The sequence below is a fragment of the Pantherophis guttatus genome, chromosome 2 (assembly GCF_059756535.1).
Source record: "Pantherophis guttatus breed Tessera chromosome 2, ASM5975653v1, whole genome shotgun sequence".
NCBI lineage: Eukaryota > Metazoa > Chordata > Lepidosauria > Squamata > Colubridae > Pantherophis > Pantherophis guttatus.
This window is the reverse complement of record NC_142064.1, coordinates 3,824,403-3,840,000: the sequence shown is the minus strand read 5'-3', so window position 1 is coordinate 3,840,000 and position 15,598 is coordinate 3,824,403. Positions and strand designations below refer to the sequence as shown.

The 15,598-nt window shown below is 41.6% G+C and overlaps 1 protein-coding gene across 15 annotated transcripts in view; it reads left to right on the top strand.

Annotated features, from left to right (window-relative positions):
• CELF4 (CUGBP Elav-like family member 4) overlaps positions 1–15,598 on the top strand; it is a 921,337-nt gene that overhangs the window by 788,263 nt on the left and 117,476 nt on the right. For all 15 annotated transcript variants that reach the window (XR_015732035.1, XR_015732034.1, XR_015732028.1 and 12 more), the window contains one exon: positions 9,672–9,751. Coding sequence is in view for 2 of the 15 variants with exons in the window: in XM_087885501.1 (XP_087741627.1) it covers positions 9,672–9,751 (80 nt within the window). In the remaining 13 variants the exon portion in view is untranslated. The remainder of the gene's footprint in view (positions 1–9,671; positions 9,752–15,598) is intronic.

The following is a 15,598-nucleotide window of genomic DNA, read 5'->3' as shown; positions in this document are numbered from 1 at the left end:
AACCGACTGTAATGGTTGGGTTAAAGTAACAACCAACTCGTCTGCGAAAGCTCATAATCTATAGTCATACTGCCTAATCTTAATTCCACTTATTTTGTCCAACCCACGTATCTTACTTAACAAAAATTCCAAAGTCAAAATAAGCAATAATGGAGACAAAGGGCATCCTTGTCTTGTTCCTTTTTCTATATTAAAAGTATCTGTTAAACTACCATTAATTATTATTTGCGCTGTTTGTTTCTGATATATTGCCTTAATAGATTTTGTGAAATGTTCCCCAAACTGCATCTTTTCTATTATTTTCAATAAAAATTGCCAATTCAATCGATCAAATGCTTTCTCTGCATCAAGAAATATCAGCACCGCAGGGATTTGGTTGTTCTTCCCCAAATACTCCAATAGGTTAACAACTTGCCTTACATTACTCTTCATTTGTCTACCATTTATAAAACCAGTTTGATCGTTATGAATCATTTGTTGCATGACTGTCATTAACCTATTTGCTAATATTTTAGCAAAAATCTTGTAATCTGTATTTAAGAGTGTTATGGGCCTATAATTTTTTGGCTGGGTATGGTCTTGCTCCTCCTTTGGAATCAAAGAAATATAAGTTGTCCTCCAAGATGGGGGTACATCTGCTCCAGATTGTATATTAGTAAATAATTCTTTAAGCGGTCCCACCATTTCTAACTGCAAAAGTTTATAATAAGCAGCTGTCAAGCCATCCGTCCCAGGAGCTTTACCCACTTTCAACTGCTTAATTGCAAACATAATCTCCTCAGTGGTTATTGGTTGATTTAAACCCTCCCTTTGCTCTTTTGTAATTGTAGGAATATTCTCTTTCTGTAAATATCTATCTATATCTGTACCTTGAATATTATCACTAGCATACAACTTCGTATAAAATTCTAAAAATGCTTTTTTAATCATATTTTGCTGATAAACCTCTTTACCTTTATATTCTGTTTTCTCTATAGTCCATGACTTTTGTTTTTTCCTTAACAAATATGCTAACCACCTCCCTGGTTTATTAGCATTACAAAAAATATTATGTTTAGCATATTGCAAATTAGTTGTGACCTGATCTGCCATTAACATATTAAATTGCCCTCGCAATAAATTAATTGCCTCTTTTATTATCTTATCTGCTGGATTCAATATCAAAGCTTGTTCTTTTTTTCTGATTTCCTCTTCTAAATCCTTCCTTTTTTTTTCCTGTTTGAGTCTATATTTATTATTCAAATATATCAAAATGCCTCTCATATATGTTTTACTTGTGTCCCAAACCATTTCCATAGATGTACCCTTATGCATATTTATAATAAAAAATTCTTTCATAAATTTTGTACATTCTTTTACATTTTCCTCATATCTAAACAGATTTTCATTTAACCTCCAAGACCTCTTAGATCCCCTTCCATACTCTAATTCCATCCAAACTGGACTATGATCCATTAAAACTCTTGGACAAATCTTCGTCTTCTTCACTCTGGAAAAGAAATCATTTGTAATTAATATAAAATTAATCCTTGAGAAAGATTGATGTCTATCAGAAAAAAAAAGGTAAAGACTTTTTCTTTCGGGTTTCTCTCTTACCAGATATCTCTCAATTCCATATCCTCCATCATTTCAAAAAACGATTTTAGCAATCTGGCACGCGTTGAAATGTTCTGCAAGAGCCCCTTCTTATCTTTTTTAGTGTCCAAAACTCCATTCCAATCACCCAATAAAATACATGATTTATAGTCCCATTGTAGTAACTTGGAATGTAAAAAGCTTATAAGATTTTTCCTGTTGTTGGTTCGGTGCGTAGACTCCAATTAAAAGTATTTTTTCTCCTTTTATTAAAAGTTCAATTGCTATAAATCTTCCTTGATCATCTGCTTCAATTAATTTGGCAATTAAGTCTTTTTTTAGGTATATAACTATACCATTCTTCTTCTCGGGAGCAGATGCAACAAAATGTATACCTAACCTTGCATTTATTAAGTATTTTTGATCTTTACTTCTAATATGAGTCTCTTGTAAACAAATTACATCATTTTTAAACTGTTTCAAATAATGAAATATTTTTCTCCTCTTTTGTGGTGAATTTAGGCCATTAACATTCCAGGTCAAAAATCTAGTTGCCATTCTTGGCCCCCTGAAGCATTTGGAGCATCTGCTGGAAATCTCCATGCATTTTACTTTTTGGCCTTGCTCCTCCCACTGCTTCTGTTTTTGTAGTATCTTGAATCATTTGAAGTTGCTGCACTCTTAATTCTTCTTGATGCTTGGCTGCCGCTCGAGTCTGTCTTTGATCCTTAGGTTCTTCTATCTCCAAAGCTTGAACAGTAGTCGAAAATTGTATTAATTCTTCTTGAATAATCACATCACCCTTTTGGGCCTGTGCCAACAATTCTTCTTTCTCCCCCTTTCTTGCCCCCTCTATTTCCGTCTTCCTTCTAGCTTCCTGGGGCTGTGGGCATCCAGCCTTTAATACATTGGTATAGAAATCTCTTGCCTTCCACACTGAATTGAGACGGTATCTTTCTCCTGAATAATTCACCACTAGACCAGCTGGAACTTCCCATCTATACTGTATCTGATGGTATCTCAGTTCTTCCACCAGAAAGGCATAATCCTTTCTGGCTCTCAACATTTTGGGGGGAATTTCTTTCAGTGTTAAAACCTCCTGCCCCTGCACTTGAAGTTTATTTCTAAAAGTGACTTGTAGGATTTCATTGCGTAGTCTCCTTGTTGTAAAATAAACTACAATGTCTCTTGGTAAATGTTTCTGTCTGGCCACCCATGAATTGACACGATAAATTTTGTCAATTTGCCATTCAAAATTTGCTTTTTGATCTCCCATTATCTGTGCAAATGCTTCCGAAAAGATCTCTCTCAAATTCTCTTCTTATTTTCCTTGAGGCCTCTTATTCTCAGAGCAAATTCCATATCTCTATATTGTATCATTATCACATCAGCCTCTGCTCTTTCCATCTTGTCCTGGACCTCCCCCATTTTATTTTCCAAGTTCTCATTAGACTGCTTAATTTCTTCCACTTTTTCATCTATTGCTTCAATATGTCCTGCCAATCCTTGTACTGCCATAATAATATCTTCTATAATTTCTTAGTTTCGTTTTTGAATAGTCTCTTTGACTTGAGCTATCTCTTCAGCAACCTCTCGAGTTTGCTCCTGAAACATTGAGGCAATTTTTTTTTCTGTAACAGAGGCTTGTGTTTTGAGGGCTTCCTGCAACATTTCAAATGTTAATATTGTTGGTTCCATTGGAACAGAGAGAGATTGCAAATCTGGACGTTTGAGCTGGCGAAGTCCCAGCACTTTTGGGGACAATAGCCTTAATTTGTTTTGAAGCCATTTTTAGTTTCCAATTTAAATTTAATCAGCTGCCAGAACAATAGATCCACCAAATCCAGAAATCAGTCTTTAAATAATATCAATCCTTTTTTAAAAAATCACTGCTGTAATCTTTGATCGTCTCCTTTTTTAAAAAACACAAATCTCTCATTTTGAACAGGGGCTGCCAACACTAAAAGAAACTTTCCTTTTTAACTTTTGCTTTCACGCCTCATTAAAGCTTAATGCCATCTTGGTTTCACTTTCTCCCCTTAATAAGTCAGAAGGAAGTAAGACACATTTGGAGTTAAAGTTCAGTACTTGCAGATCTAAACTCTCCTGAGTTTGCTCAACTTGCTTTCGAATGATTCCAAGCATTGTTTGCAGGGGTGGTCGCGGCATCTTCTTCTGCTTAAAGCAGAAATGTCCCGGATCCGGAGCTCTGTCGGGCTTCCAGGGAGCTCTCACCCTTCGAGCCCCAGAATTGTTCCTGGGGCTCCTTGGGGAGCTCTACCTACGCCCGTCTGCTCTCTTCCTCCCCTTTTCCTGGGGAGAAAGTTTCCAAGCCGCTAGACAGCTGATTTGTGCTGTTCTAGCGGCTTTACGAGATCGTGGGGCTGGCGCTCAAGAAAAGAGCGTCCTCGGCGCCTGCGGTGCCACCGGAAGTACCTCACTTGATCTTGATTGTATCCCTCTGTTAATGCAATTTAGGATTGCATTGGCTATTTTGGCTGCCGCTGCACACTGTTGACTCACATTTAATTGGTTGTCCACTAAGACTCCAAGATCCCTCTCATAGTTACTAAGCCTGGTTTCATCCAGTCTATATGTGTACTTTTGGGTTTTTTTGCCTAAGTGTAGGACTTTTTACTTTTCTCTATGTTGAATTTCATTCTGTTAGATAGGGGCCAGTGTTCAAGTCTGTCAAGATCCATCTGGATCTTGAGCCTATCTTCTAAGGTGGTGGCTATTCTTGCCAGCTTAGTATCATCTGCAAATTTGGTAAGTTCCCCTTCTATTCCCTCATCTAAGTCGTTTATGAAGATATTGAAGAATAGTGGGCCTAAGATGGAACCTTGTGGTACCCCACTGCTTACTTCCCTCCATGTAGACGTAAACCCATTAAGGACTACTCATAGAATACAGTTTGTCAGCCAGTTGCGAATCCATCTGGTGGTGATGCTATCTATCCCACTTTTTTAGCTTACGAAGAAGTAGGTTGTGTCTACTTTGTCGAATGCCTTGCTGAAGTCTAAGTATATTATGTCCACAGTATTTCGCTGGTCTACTAATTTAGTCATTATGTTGAAGAATGAAATAAGATTGGTTTGGCATGATCTGTTTTTAACAAACCCGTGCTGACTGCTAGTTATTACTTTACTTGTTTCTAGATGTTGGCAAATCTGGTTTTTTTATTATCTTTTCCAGTATCTTCCTGGGTATTGATGTTAGGCTGATTGGTCTGTAGTTTCCTGGGTCTGTTTTGTTTTGTTTTTTTTCTCCCTTTTTTGGAGATGAGAACCACATCAGCTCTTTTTCAATCCTCTGGTAGTTCCCTGGTGCTCCAGGATTTTTGAAAGACGTGGTGCAGTGGTTCTGAAATAACATCTGCCAGCTCCGTTAGAACTCTGGGATGTAATCCATCATGTTCCGGTGATTTGTGTTCATCAAGATCAGACAGGTGTTCTCTTACTGTTTTTGGGAGGTCTCCTCCAACTCTTTTATTCTGTTCTGAAATCTGAATGACAGAAATTAAAACATTTTTTTATCTATTTTAAATAATTAAATTGAATTGATACATTGTCCCATTGTGAGTTGACCGTGGAGAGTTGGCTTGGTCCCATTCCGATCCTGGAATACACTACTCCTCAGACCAGAAGTTTTCCTGCCTAAATAAAATATCTTACAATACTCAGATTCTTACCTAGAGGGTCCAGCTTCCTGCACTGCATTCCTCCAGGCCAGTGACATTGCTCACATGGGAAGTCCCCAATGAATCAATGAAAAGAAAGGAGAAAAATAACATTAAATTGTTCTAAAAATTCAATCTGTCCATTAATTCAACGATGATTCATTCAGTAGCTCTTCTATTTCATTCCTCTCATTTTCATTGCCTTATACAGGTGGTCTTTGACTTATGACCACAATTGAGCCCAACGGTTCTGTGGTTAAGTGAGACATCTGTTGAGTTTTGCCCCGTTTTATGACCACAGTTGTTAAGTGAATCGGTGTAGTTGATAAGGGCATCACCCGGTCGTTAAGTGAATTGAGCTTCCCCATGGACTTTGCTGGTCAGAAGGTTGCAAAAGGGGAAGTTGTGACCCCGGGACACGTAAGTAGGTGTCATAAGTATGTGGTCATAAGTATGAACCAGTTGCCAAGCGTCTGAAAGTTTGATCACATGGGGAAGCCACAAAAGTTGTAACAGTGAAAAATGGTAAGAAGTCACTTTTTTTCAGTGCTGTTGTAACTTTGAATGTTCATTAATGAGCTGTTGTAAGTAGAGAATTACCTGTAGTACTTTTTATTTATTTATTTATTTCATCATACTGTAAGCCGTCCAAAGTCACTGTGATCTGTGAGATGCACAGCATAGAAACTTAATAATAAGTTGAATAAAAAAGTAAATAAATCCATTGGACAGTTCCTCCTACCAGCTGTTTGTATATGTTCTGTTGCTCTTTCGGCTACCTCTGCTAAGGAATGAGTTTTTGCATGAAAAACAATACCACATTCCCTCTTGCACCATACATAGGAAAAGGAGTGACAGAAGTTGGGATGGGAGTCAAAAGAGACATCAGCCTAAAATCCCTACGTAGTCACAAGCAAGCTAAGTCCAAACTCTCTTGAATTCCACAGGCCATTATCTAACTCCAAGCAGGTGTCCACCGTTAGAACAGAACAGAATAGAATAGAATAGAATAGAATAGAATAGAATAGAATAGAATAGAATAGAATAGAATAGAATAGAATAGAATAGAATAGAATAGAATAGAATAGAATAGAATAGAATAGAATAGAATTCTTTATTGGCCAAGTGTGATTGGACACACAAGGAATTTGTCTTGGTGCATACGCTCTCAGTGTACATAAAAAGAGAAGATACATTTATCAAGAATCATAAGATACAACACTTAATGATAGTCATAGGGTACAAATAAGCAATCAAATCATATTAGGAAACAGTCAATATAAATCATAAGGATACCAGCAACAAAGTTACAGTCATACAGTCATAAGTGGGAGGAGATGGGTGATAGGAACGATGAGAAGATTAATAGTAATGCAGACTTAGTGAATAGTTTGACAGTGTTGAGGGAATTATTTGTTTAGCAGAGTGATGGCGTTGGGGAAAAAACTGTCCTTGTGTCTAGTTGTTCTGGTGTGCAGTGCTCTATAGCGTCGTTTTGAGGGTAGGAGTTGAAACAATTTATGTCCAGGATGTGAGGGGTCTGTAGATATTTTCTCAGCCCTCTTTTTGACTCGTGCAGTATAAGGTCCTCCATGGAAGGCAGGTTGGTAGCCATGGTTTTTTCTGCAGTTCTAATTATCCTCTGAAGTCTGTGTCCGTCTTGTTGGGTTGCAGAGCCAAACCAGACAGTTATGGAGGTGCAGATGACAGACTCCATAATTCCTCTGTTGAATTGGATCAGCAGCTCCTTGGGCAGTTTGAGCTTTCTGAGTTGGCGCAGAAAGAACATTCTTTGTTGTGCTTTTTTGATGACGTTTTTGATGTTAGCTGTCCATTTTAGATCTTGCGATAAGGTAGAACTGTAATTTGAAGAGGGAGTCAAGCTATTCTCCAAAGCACCTAAGAGCAGGACAAGAAGCAATGGATGGAAATTAACCAAGGAGAGAAGCAACCTAGAACTAAGGAGAAATTTCCTGACAGTGAAAACAATTAACCAGTGGAACAACCTGCCTCCAGTTGCAAACTTCCAACACTGGAAGTTTTTAAAAAGCGATTGGACAACCACTTGTCTGAAGTGGTGTAGGGTTTCCTGCCTAAGCAGAGGGTCGGACTAGAAGACCTCCAAGGTCCCTTCCAACTCTGTTATTCTATTCAATGTACTCTGGTTCCTCGTGATCTCCCTTCTGCCCTTCCGAATCAAGGAAGGCACCGTAGAATTTTGACCCCTTTTTCACAGTGCTTAGATGCAAATTGGAAAGGGTTGCACATATTCATATCTCACCGGGGAGGAATTCCCTAACCAACATTATATCAACCAACACTGTTTTTGAAACATTCTCTGCATTCAATAAAAATGTGATGCAAAAATAAATGCATATATTAGGTAAAAGTGAACCTGTAAAAGGCACACACATTTCTGTGAAAATTTTACACACAGAGACAGACAGACAGACAGACATATATACATACATATGTACATATATACATGTGTGTGTGTGTGTATGTACATATATGTATGTATATATATATATTTATATATATATACACATTCACACACACACATATTACAAAAACTCGTGTTTGTGGGTATAGGGCGATAGATAGATAGATAGATAGATAGATAGATAGATAGATAGATAGATAGATAGATAGATAGATAGATGGATGGAAGGAAGGAAAGAGAGAAAGAAAGAAAGAAAGAAAGAAAGAAAGAAAGAAAGAAAGAAAGAAAGAAAGAAAGAAAGAAAGAAAGAAAGAAAGAAAGAAAGAAGAGACAGAGGAGGAAGGGGAAAAGGAAGGAAGAAGGAAGAAGGAAGGAAAGAAAGAAAGAAAGAAAAGAACAAAAGGAGGAAGGGAAAAAGGAAGGAAGGAAGAAGGGAGGAAAGGAGGGAAAAGGGAGGGAGGGAGAGAGAAAGAGAGGAGGGAGGGAGGGAAAAGGAAGGAAGGAAAGAAAGAAAGAAAAAAGAAAGAAAGAAAGAAAGAAAATGAAATGAAACGAGGGAGGGAAAAAGGAAGGAAGGAAGGAGGGAGGGAAGGAGGGAAAAAGGAAGGGAGGGAGGGAGAGAGAAAGAGAGGAGGGAGGGAGGGAAAAGGGAAGGAAGGAAAGAAAGAAAGAAAGAAAAAAGAAAGAAAGAAAGAAAGAAAGAAAGAAAGAAAGAAAGAAAGAAAGAAAGAAAGAAAACGAAAGGAGGGAGGGAAAAAGGAAGGAAGGAAGAAGGTAGGGAAGGAGGGAAAAAGGAAGGAAGGAAGAAAAAAGAAAGAAAGAAAGAAAGAAAGAAAGAAAGAAAAGAAAGAAAGAAAGAAAGAAAGAAAGAAAGAAAGAAAGAAAGAAAGAAAGAAAGAAAGAAATGTCAATGGGGAAGCCAGCAGGAAATTGGAAGTCATTCCCACTCTTATTGTTTTTGTTTGTTCGTTTTGTTTAGCCCACCCCTGGCACAAAGTACCAAACAAAACACCTGTGGGGGCCTTGGTGCTCTCGGAATTATTGGTTTTCTTGCAGATGTTTCGCTAGCCAAATAGCTAACATCGTCAGCGCTAGTAAGAAGTGGGGCTTGTTCTCAGTTTATATTCCAGTGGCTTGCCCTGTGATTGTTTGTGGGGTGGTGGCAGGGGTGAGATTCTACCGGTTTGGGCCGGTTCGAGCAAACCGGTAGCTCGAACAATTAGCTGCGAGTGAACCGGTTCTCTCCAACAATTAGGTCAACCCCCCCCCCGACCCTGTGCTTTACTTACCTTTATCTTCTCAGCTGATTGGCACTGCAAAGCGGATTGCCGTGCCTCAGTTGCAGTGGTGGGATTCAAGTAATTGAACAACCGGTTCTCTGCCCTAATGATTTCTTCCAACAACCAGTTTGCCAAACTGCTCAGAAAGTTAACAACCGGTTCTCCCGAAGGGGTACGAACCGGCTGAATCCCACCACTGCTCAGTTGTGTTACTCCCATGTGGTAACACAGAAGGTTAGTATTTGTAAAACTGCGCATGCATGCACAATGCGTATTAGGCGCGCACGTACAAAGCGCACAATCACCGAACCGGTTGTTAAACCAACAGCATCCCACCAATGGGTGGTGGTGGTTTTAGTTTGGGTTCCTACTTTGGGCAACGAAACATCTGCAGGAAAACAAACAAACTCAGGTAGCACCCGTCATTTCAACCTTGAGCTACAAATATTCTTCGTTAAAAGGAAACTGTCTGAACCTAAGAAGGGGAAAATGAGAAAGGGAAAAAAATCTGAAACTGTCTGGTTTGTTAATCCCACCCCCACCCCCGAGACAAGTTAGCCAATATTGCTCTAAAGCAAAAGACGGAGAAACAAAGTCATGTCAAATGTTTGAGGAGGAAATGGAAAAGTCTGTGCTCTTCCCATTCGACTTGATCCTGATTCTTAGAATGTGTTCCTTCCTCTTGTCTTTCCAGGCTGTGCTTTTGTGAAATATTCCTCGCACGCAGAAGCCCAGGCGGCCATAAACGCTTTACACGGAAGCCAGACAATGCCGGTGAGTATTGAATTATGGCTTGGTCATTTGGGTACAGACAACAGGGGTTGTGTTGTGGTCCGCCAGGAGCCCGCGGAGCTGGCAACGGAGTCGGACAATGAGGAGGCTGGGGAGGAACATGGGCCAGTCCTGGAGTCTGGGGAAGGCTCGGACGAGGGCTCTGCGTCGGAGGCAGAGAGGGGGCCAGGGCTATCTGGGAGCGATGCGTGGACTCCGTAGCCTCCAGAAGGCAAGAGCAGCTAAAGCAAAAAGGACGACTAAGGAGTAAGGCCATGAGATGATTGCCCCCCTCCCATAAGGCTTAAAAGAGCAGCAAAGGGTCTTGGGCTCTTTGTAGGAAAGCAACGTTGCTAAATCTGTTTTCCAGTCGGTGTCTCTTGTTTCTGAACTTTGTGGGACTTTGCCAAGAAAGGCCTTTGACAGGGTGCCAAAGAAGATACAAGGTGTGTGATAAGCCTGAAGGACTTGTTTTGGAATTAATTTAGAGTAAGCTGGGAATCAGCTGTTATAATAAAACAGTTTTGTTCAGGACCAATTGTGTCTTGTAATGACTAAGTGAGCCTGGGTCACAACAAGTTAACTGTCAGGCCCCAAAAAGCAAGAACAACACACCGAGTGACTTCTGAGTCGTTTCTTGATTGTCTGATTGATTGATTCTCTGGTGACTTTCCATGGCCTTGAAGGTTTGCAGAGATAATGGGGCCATCTGCGTGTACATGCCTTTTATGATTTCTCAAGATATCTGGTCAACATCTGAAGGCAAGAGAAGACGCAACGGATGGAAACTAATCAAGGAGAGAAGCAAATCCGGAATTAAGGAGAAATTTCCTGACAGTTAGAATAATTAATCAGTGGGACGGTTTTAGAAATAGAAATAGAATAACAGAATTGGAATTCTACTTACCGCATGCCTCCTTTTGGTGTGCACTGCGTGTGCGCACCCCACATTTGGTGCGTGGTGTGCATGCACAGCCAGCGAACTGGTAGTAAACTGGTTCAGATTTCACCACGGATCACACCCCTGTGCAGCGGTGAGATTCAGCTGGTTCGGGCCGGTTCGGGCGAACCGGTAGTTAAATTGCTAGCTGGCCCCACTCCTCCCCTCCCCACCGCTTCCAGGAGTCCCCACATGGCCCGTTTTTGCTCCCAGGAGGCTGCAGGGAGGCCTACTAGGCCCAAAACAGGGCACCGGGGGTGCGCCATCCCCCTCCCCCCCCGTGGCCCATTTTTGCTCCCAGGAGGCTGCAGGGAGGCCTGCCCTGTGATGCTTAACCTGGCAGAGTAGAAACCTAGTCAGTGCCTAAGTGAGGTTAGTGTAAAACTGTCTTTATTTGAGCAACAATTTGAAATTTAGGCAGCTTTCTTGCCTTGAAATCCTCCCTCTCTTAACCAAAGGAGGAGAGATGGAGAACATTCAGGCACTTCAAATAAAACAATTATTTTCCCTTTAAATTACAGTCAAATAGATGTATTTTTTAGCTTCTCTGAAGTCTGGAAGAAGGTCAGGGAGATCAAAACCCACGTATTATGGGACCCAGAGTAAACCGAGAGATTCTTTTCCATTTTCTCCCATTTCCACACCTATCTGGAACAAAGAACGCCCTGGGGATAAGCAGCATTGAGGTAGCACCCAACGCAGGACGGTACAGATGACAGAAGAATGTCCTAGCCAGCCTGTCTTTCCAGGAAGGATGAGAGTTGGAGGACATGTCAAATGTATTTAGTTAGAGATGTCTGCTTTAAACTTCCCCAAATCCAGCATTACGTCAAATGCTTCAAAGAACCCAACAACATTTCATAGCACTAAGTTCCATAAACAAACTATTTAGAGAAAGGTCCTTCCTTCCTTCCTTCCTTCCTTCCTTCCTTCCTTCCCTCCCTCCCTCCCTCCCTCCCTTTCTCTTTCATAAACTTTTCCTTTCTCTTTCCCTTTCCCCTTCTCTCCCTCTTTCCTTCTATCCTTTTCTGCTTTTCTTTTCCTCTTCCTACCTTTCTTCCTTCTTTCCTTTCTCTGCTTTCTGTTCCATAACCTTTTTCCTTTCACTTTTTCTTTCCCTTTCCTTTTCTCCTTCTTTCTCTCATTTTCCTTTCATCCTTTTCTGCTTTCCTTTTCCCCTTCCTTCTTTCCCTTTCTCTGTCATAACCTTTTCCTTTCTCTTTTCCTTTCCCCTTCTCTCCCTCTTTCCTTTTACCCTTTTCTGTTCCTTTGCCTCTTCCTTCCTTCCTTCCTTCCTTCCTTCCTTCCTTCCTTCCTTCCTTCCTTCCTTCCTTCCTTCCTTCCTTCTTTCCTCTGCTTTCTGTTCCATAACCTTTTTCCTTTCACTTTTTCTTTCCCTTTCCTTTTCTCCTTCTTTCTCTTTCGTTTTCCTTTCATCCTTTTCTGCTTTCCTTTTCCCCTTCCTTCCTTCTTTCCTTCCTTCCTCTGCTTTTTGTTCCATAACCTTTTTCTTTCACTTTTTCTTTCCCTTTCCTTTTCTCCTTCTCTCTCGTTTTCCTTTCCTCTTTTTCTCTTTCCCTTTCCCTTTCTCCTTCTCTCTCCCCTTCCTCCCTCCCTCCCTCCCTCCCTTCCTCCGTTCCTATTTTTTTGACCCTCCACTCATCAGCTCTTCCTTCCATTCCTGTTGTCCAAAAGACTAATTATCCTGTATCATCCAAGACATTATTTTTAACTCCTGTCCTCTGTGCGTGGGTGCGCGGGGGTGTATTTGTGTGGTATTTGCTAATCCTCAGCTCAACTTCCTCTCTTCTTCCTCTCCCCTTCTCCTTATTGTTCCATAAATGAACTAATAAATCAGATGTTCCCAGGCCCCAGAATAGAAAACTCGGCAGGCCAAGCTCTTGACAAGGCGAATGAATCATCCCCAGCTTCAGAGGTGGCCTTTGGGGGCACAGAGACCTCGTTGGAACTACTTGCTCTCTCTAGTCACATCCCAGGAATTGTGCAGGCATCTGTAGGACAGCTAAGAGGCCCACGGGGACATTGGAGGCATTTTGTTCTCCCTTTCTCTCTCTCTGTCTCTCTCTCTCTCTCTCTTTTCTTATTTCACGCCTCTCCCAGCCTCCTCCTCTCTCGTTTTCTCCCGTGTCTTCCTTTGCCATTGCAAAATCTATTTTCCTCCAAATGGGATAAGTGGCAGATCACCAGCAACAGATCTCACAGCTTCACCAGAGATAAAAGGAGACGCTCGTGTTCTTTTAATGGCCCAGACAGAATAACAAAATAATAGAGCTGGAAGGGACCTTGGAGGTCTTCTAGTCCAACCCCCTGCTCAAGCATGAAACCTTCTATCAGTGGGTTATTTTAAGGGTAATGTAGGTTTTAATTTTTGGGAAGCCAATTCAATTTAATTCTGTTTTAAATTATTTTAAATTTTATATTGTATGTATTTTAATTTTGGCTGTTCACCGCCCTGAGTCCTTCGGGAGAAGGGCGGTATACAAATTTAAACAATAAATAAAATAAATAAGTAAATTTCAGACAAGTGGTTGTCCAATCTCTTTTTAAAAGCTACCACTCTTTTCAGAGTCTCTTTTTTTAAAAAAAAAAATATCGTGGCGACCAAAACTGGGTGCAATATTCCAAGCATGGTCTTACCAAGGCATTATAAAGTGGTATATATGCAGATGAAAAGTGTTCGAAGGGACCTTGTAGGTCATCTAGTCCAACCCCCACCCAAGGAGATCCTACACCATTTCTGACAGATGGCAGTCCAGTCTCTTCTGATGAGTGATGAAGCTCCCACAACTTCCGAAGGCAACTTCTGTTCCATGGGTTGATGGTTCTCAACTGTCAGAAAATTTCTCCTTATTTCCAGGTTGAATCTCTCCTTGTTCAGTTTCCATCCATTATTCCTTGTCTGACCTTGGAAAATAGCTTGACCCCCTCCTCTTTGTGGCAACCCCTCAAATATTGGAAGACTGCTATCAGGTCCCCCCTGGTCCTTCTCTTCACTAGACTAGTCCAGTTCCTGCAGCCATTCATGGTATGTTTTAGCCTCCACTTCGTGCGATCCTGATTATTAATTAGATCAGTTTCCAACAGAAAGGTATTAGGGAGAACATAACAGGCATTTCCACCAAGATCTGATTTCTTCAAACGAGGGGATAATATTTTGCAGGATTTAGCATCACTAAAAAAAGGTTAAAAAAATAAATAAGTTAAGCATCTGGCAGGCCTTTTCAGAAGCTTGGAAAGGGCCCGAACATCTGGCGCTCTGCTCATTACGGTTTGCAAAATTAATTCCGCCGGCCCTGGGTGGAACTGTTCTTCCCCCCCTAGATGAACCCTACCCAGGTGTGCTGATCTGCAAACTCCCAGCACTCCTAGCTTTTGGAGAATTGTTGTCCCATCACATCTGGACCACAGCAGGTTGGGGACAGCTGTTTCATTGTAGGCATACACCTGGTTACAGTTTGTCAAACACGGGGAGTCCTGAAGGGGCCTTGTGTGGTTCCCAACCCATCTGCAGCGCATCAGGCAGGGGAACTGCTGGATGGAGAGAGTGTGTTATCTCTGCCTTCCGTCAATTTGGAAGACACACACTTACACAACGCAGAACAAGTGAAATGGGAGAGATGCTCACTCACCTGGCTTACATCTCCACACCTGCTGTCAATTTTCAGCCTTTCTTGGACTGCATGATAAAAGCCTTTAACCCAACTCCTGTATTAGCTGGCTTAGCTCTTGTATTGTCTTCATTCAGACTAATAGCATAACAGATTTGGAAGGGACCTTAGAGATCTTCTAGTCCAACCTCCTGCCCAAGCAGGAAACCCTCTACCATACCAGACAAATGGATCTCTTCTTCAAAACCTCCTGTGATGGAGCCACCCACAACTTCTGGAGGCCAGCTCTTCCACGAGTTAATTGTCCTCACTGTTAGGAAATTCCTCCTTGGTTCTACGTTGCTTTTCTCTTTGATTAGTTTGTTCTCTGTTTATATACAACTGTCTTGCTCGGTGTTAGTGAGAGTGTTGGGGTTTTTGGTTGTTTATAAGGGCAAGCTATTTATATATAAAGAGGAAGAAAACCCCCACTTCCTTCTAACACTGAAGATGTTACCCAACTTGGTAATGAAATGTAAGAAAACCATCAACCTCCGAGAGCACCAAGGAACCCACAGTCCTCCTCCTCCTCCTCCTCCTCCTCCTCCTCCTCCTCCTCCTCCTCCTCCTAACACTCCTCCCTTCTAACATTGAGGGTGTTACCTTGTTTGGTGATTAAACATTTGTAAGAAAACAGCCAAGCTCAGAGAGCTTCTAGCTTGACCATGCTACCTAGTTGGGTCATGAAACATCTGCAAGAAAACCACGAAGCTCAGAGATCACCAAGGACCCCACATTCCTCCTCCTCCTCCTCTTCCTCTCTCCTCCTCCTCCCTGCAAACACTGCAAACACAGTGCGAGCTGCACTGGCTCCCTATTCGTCTCTGGTCACAATTCAAGGTGTTGGTTATTACCTTTAAAGCCCTACATGGCTCAGGACCAAGGTATCTTCGAGACCGCCTTCTGCTGCATAGCTCCCAGCGACCGGTAAGATCCCACAGAGTTGGTCTCCTCCGGGTCCCGTCAGCTAAACAATGCCGGCTGGCGGGCCCGCGGGGGAGGGCCTTCTCTGTGGCTGCCCCGGCTCTCTGGAACCAGTTATCTCCTGAGATCCAGACCATCCCCACCCTACTGGCCTTCCGGAAAGCGGTGAAGAATCTGGCTCTTCCGGCAGGCCTGGGGCCATTGATCTCGCTCTTGCGATTTGGCGAGATCCGGCCATGAATGGTGTGAATGGGTTTTAATTGTTTTTAATGTTTTTAATTTTTAAATGTTTTATATATGGTTTTAAATGCACTGTAA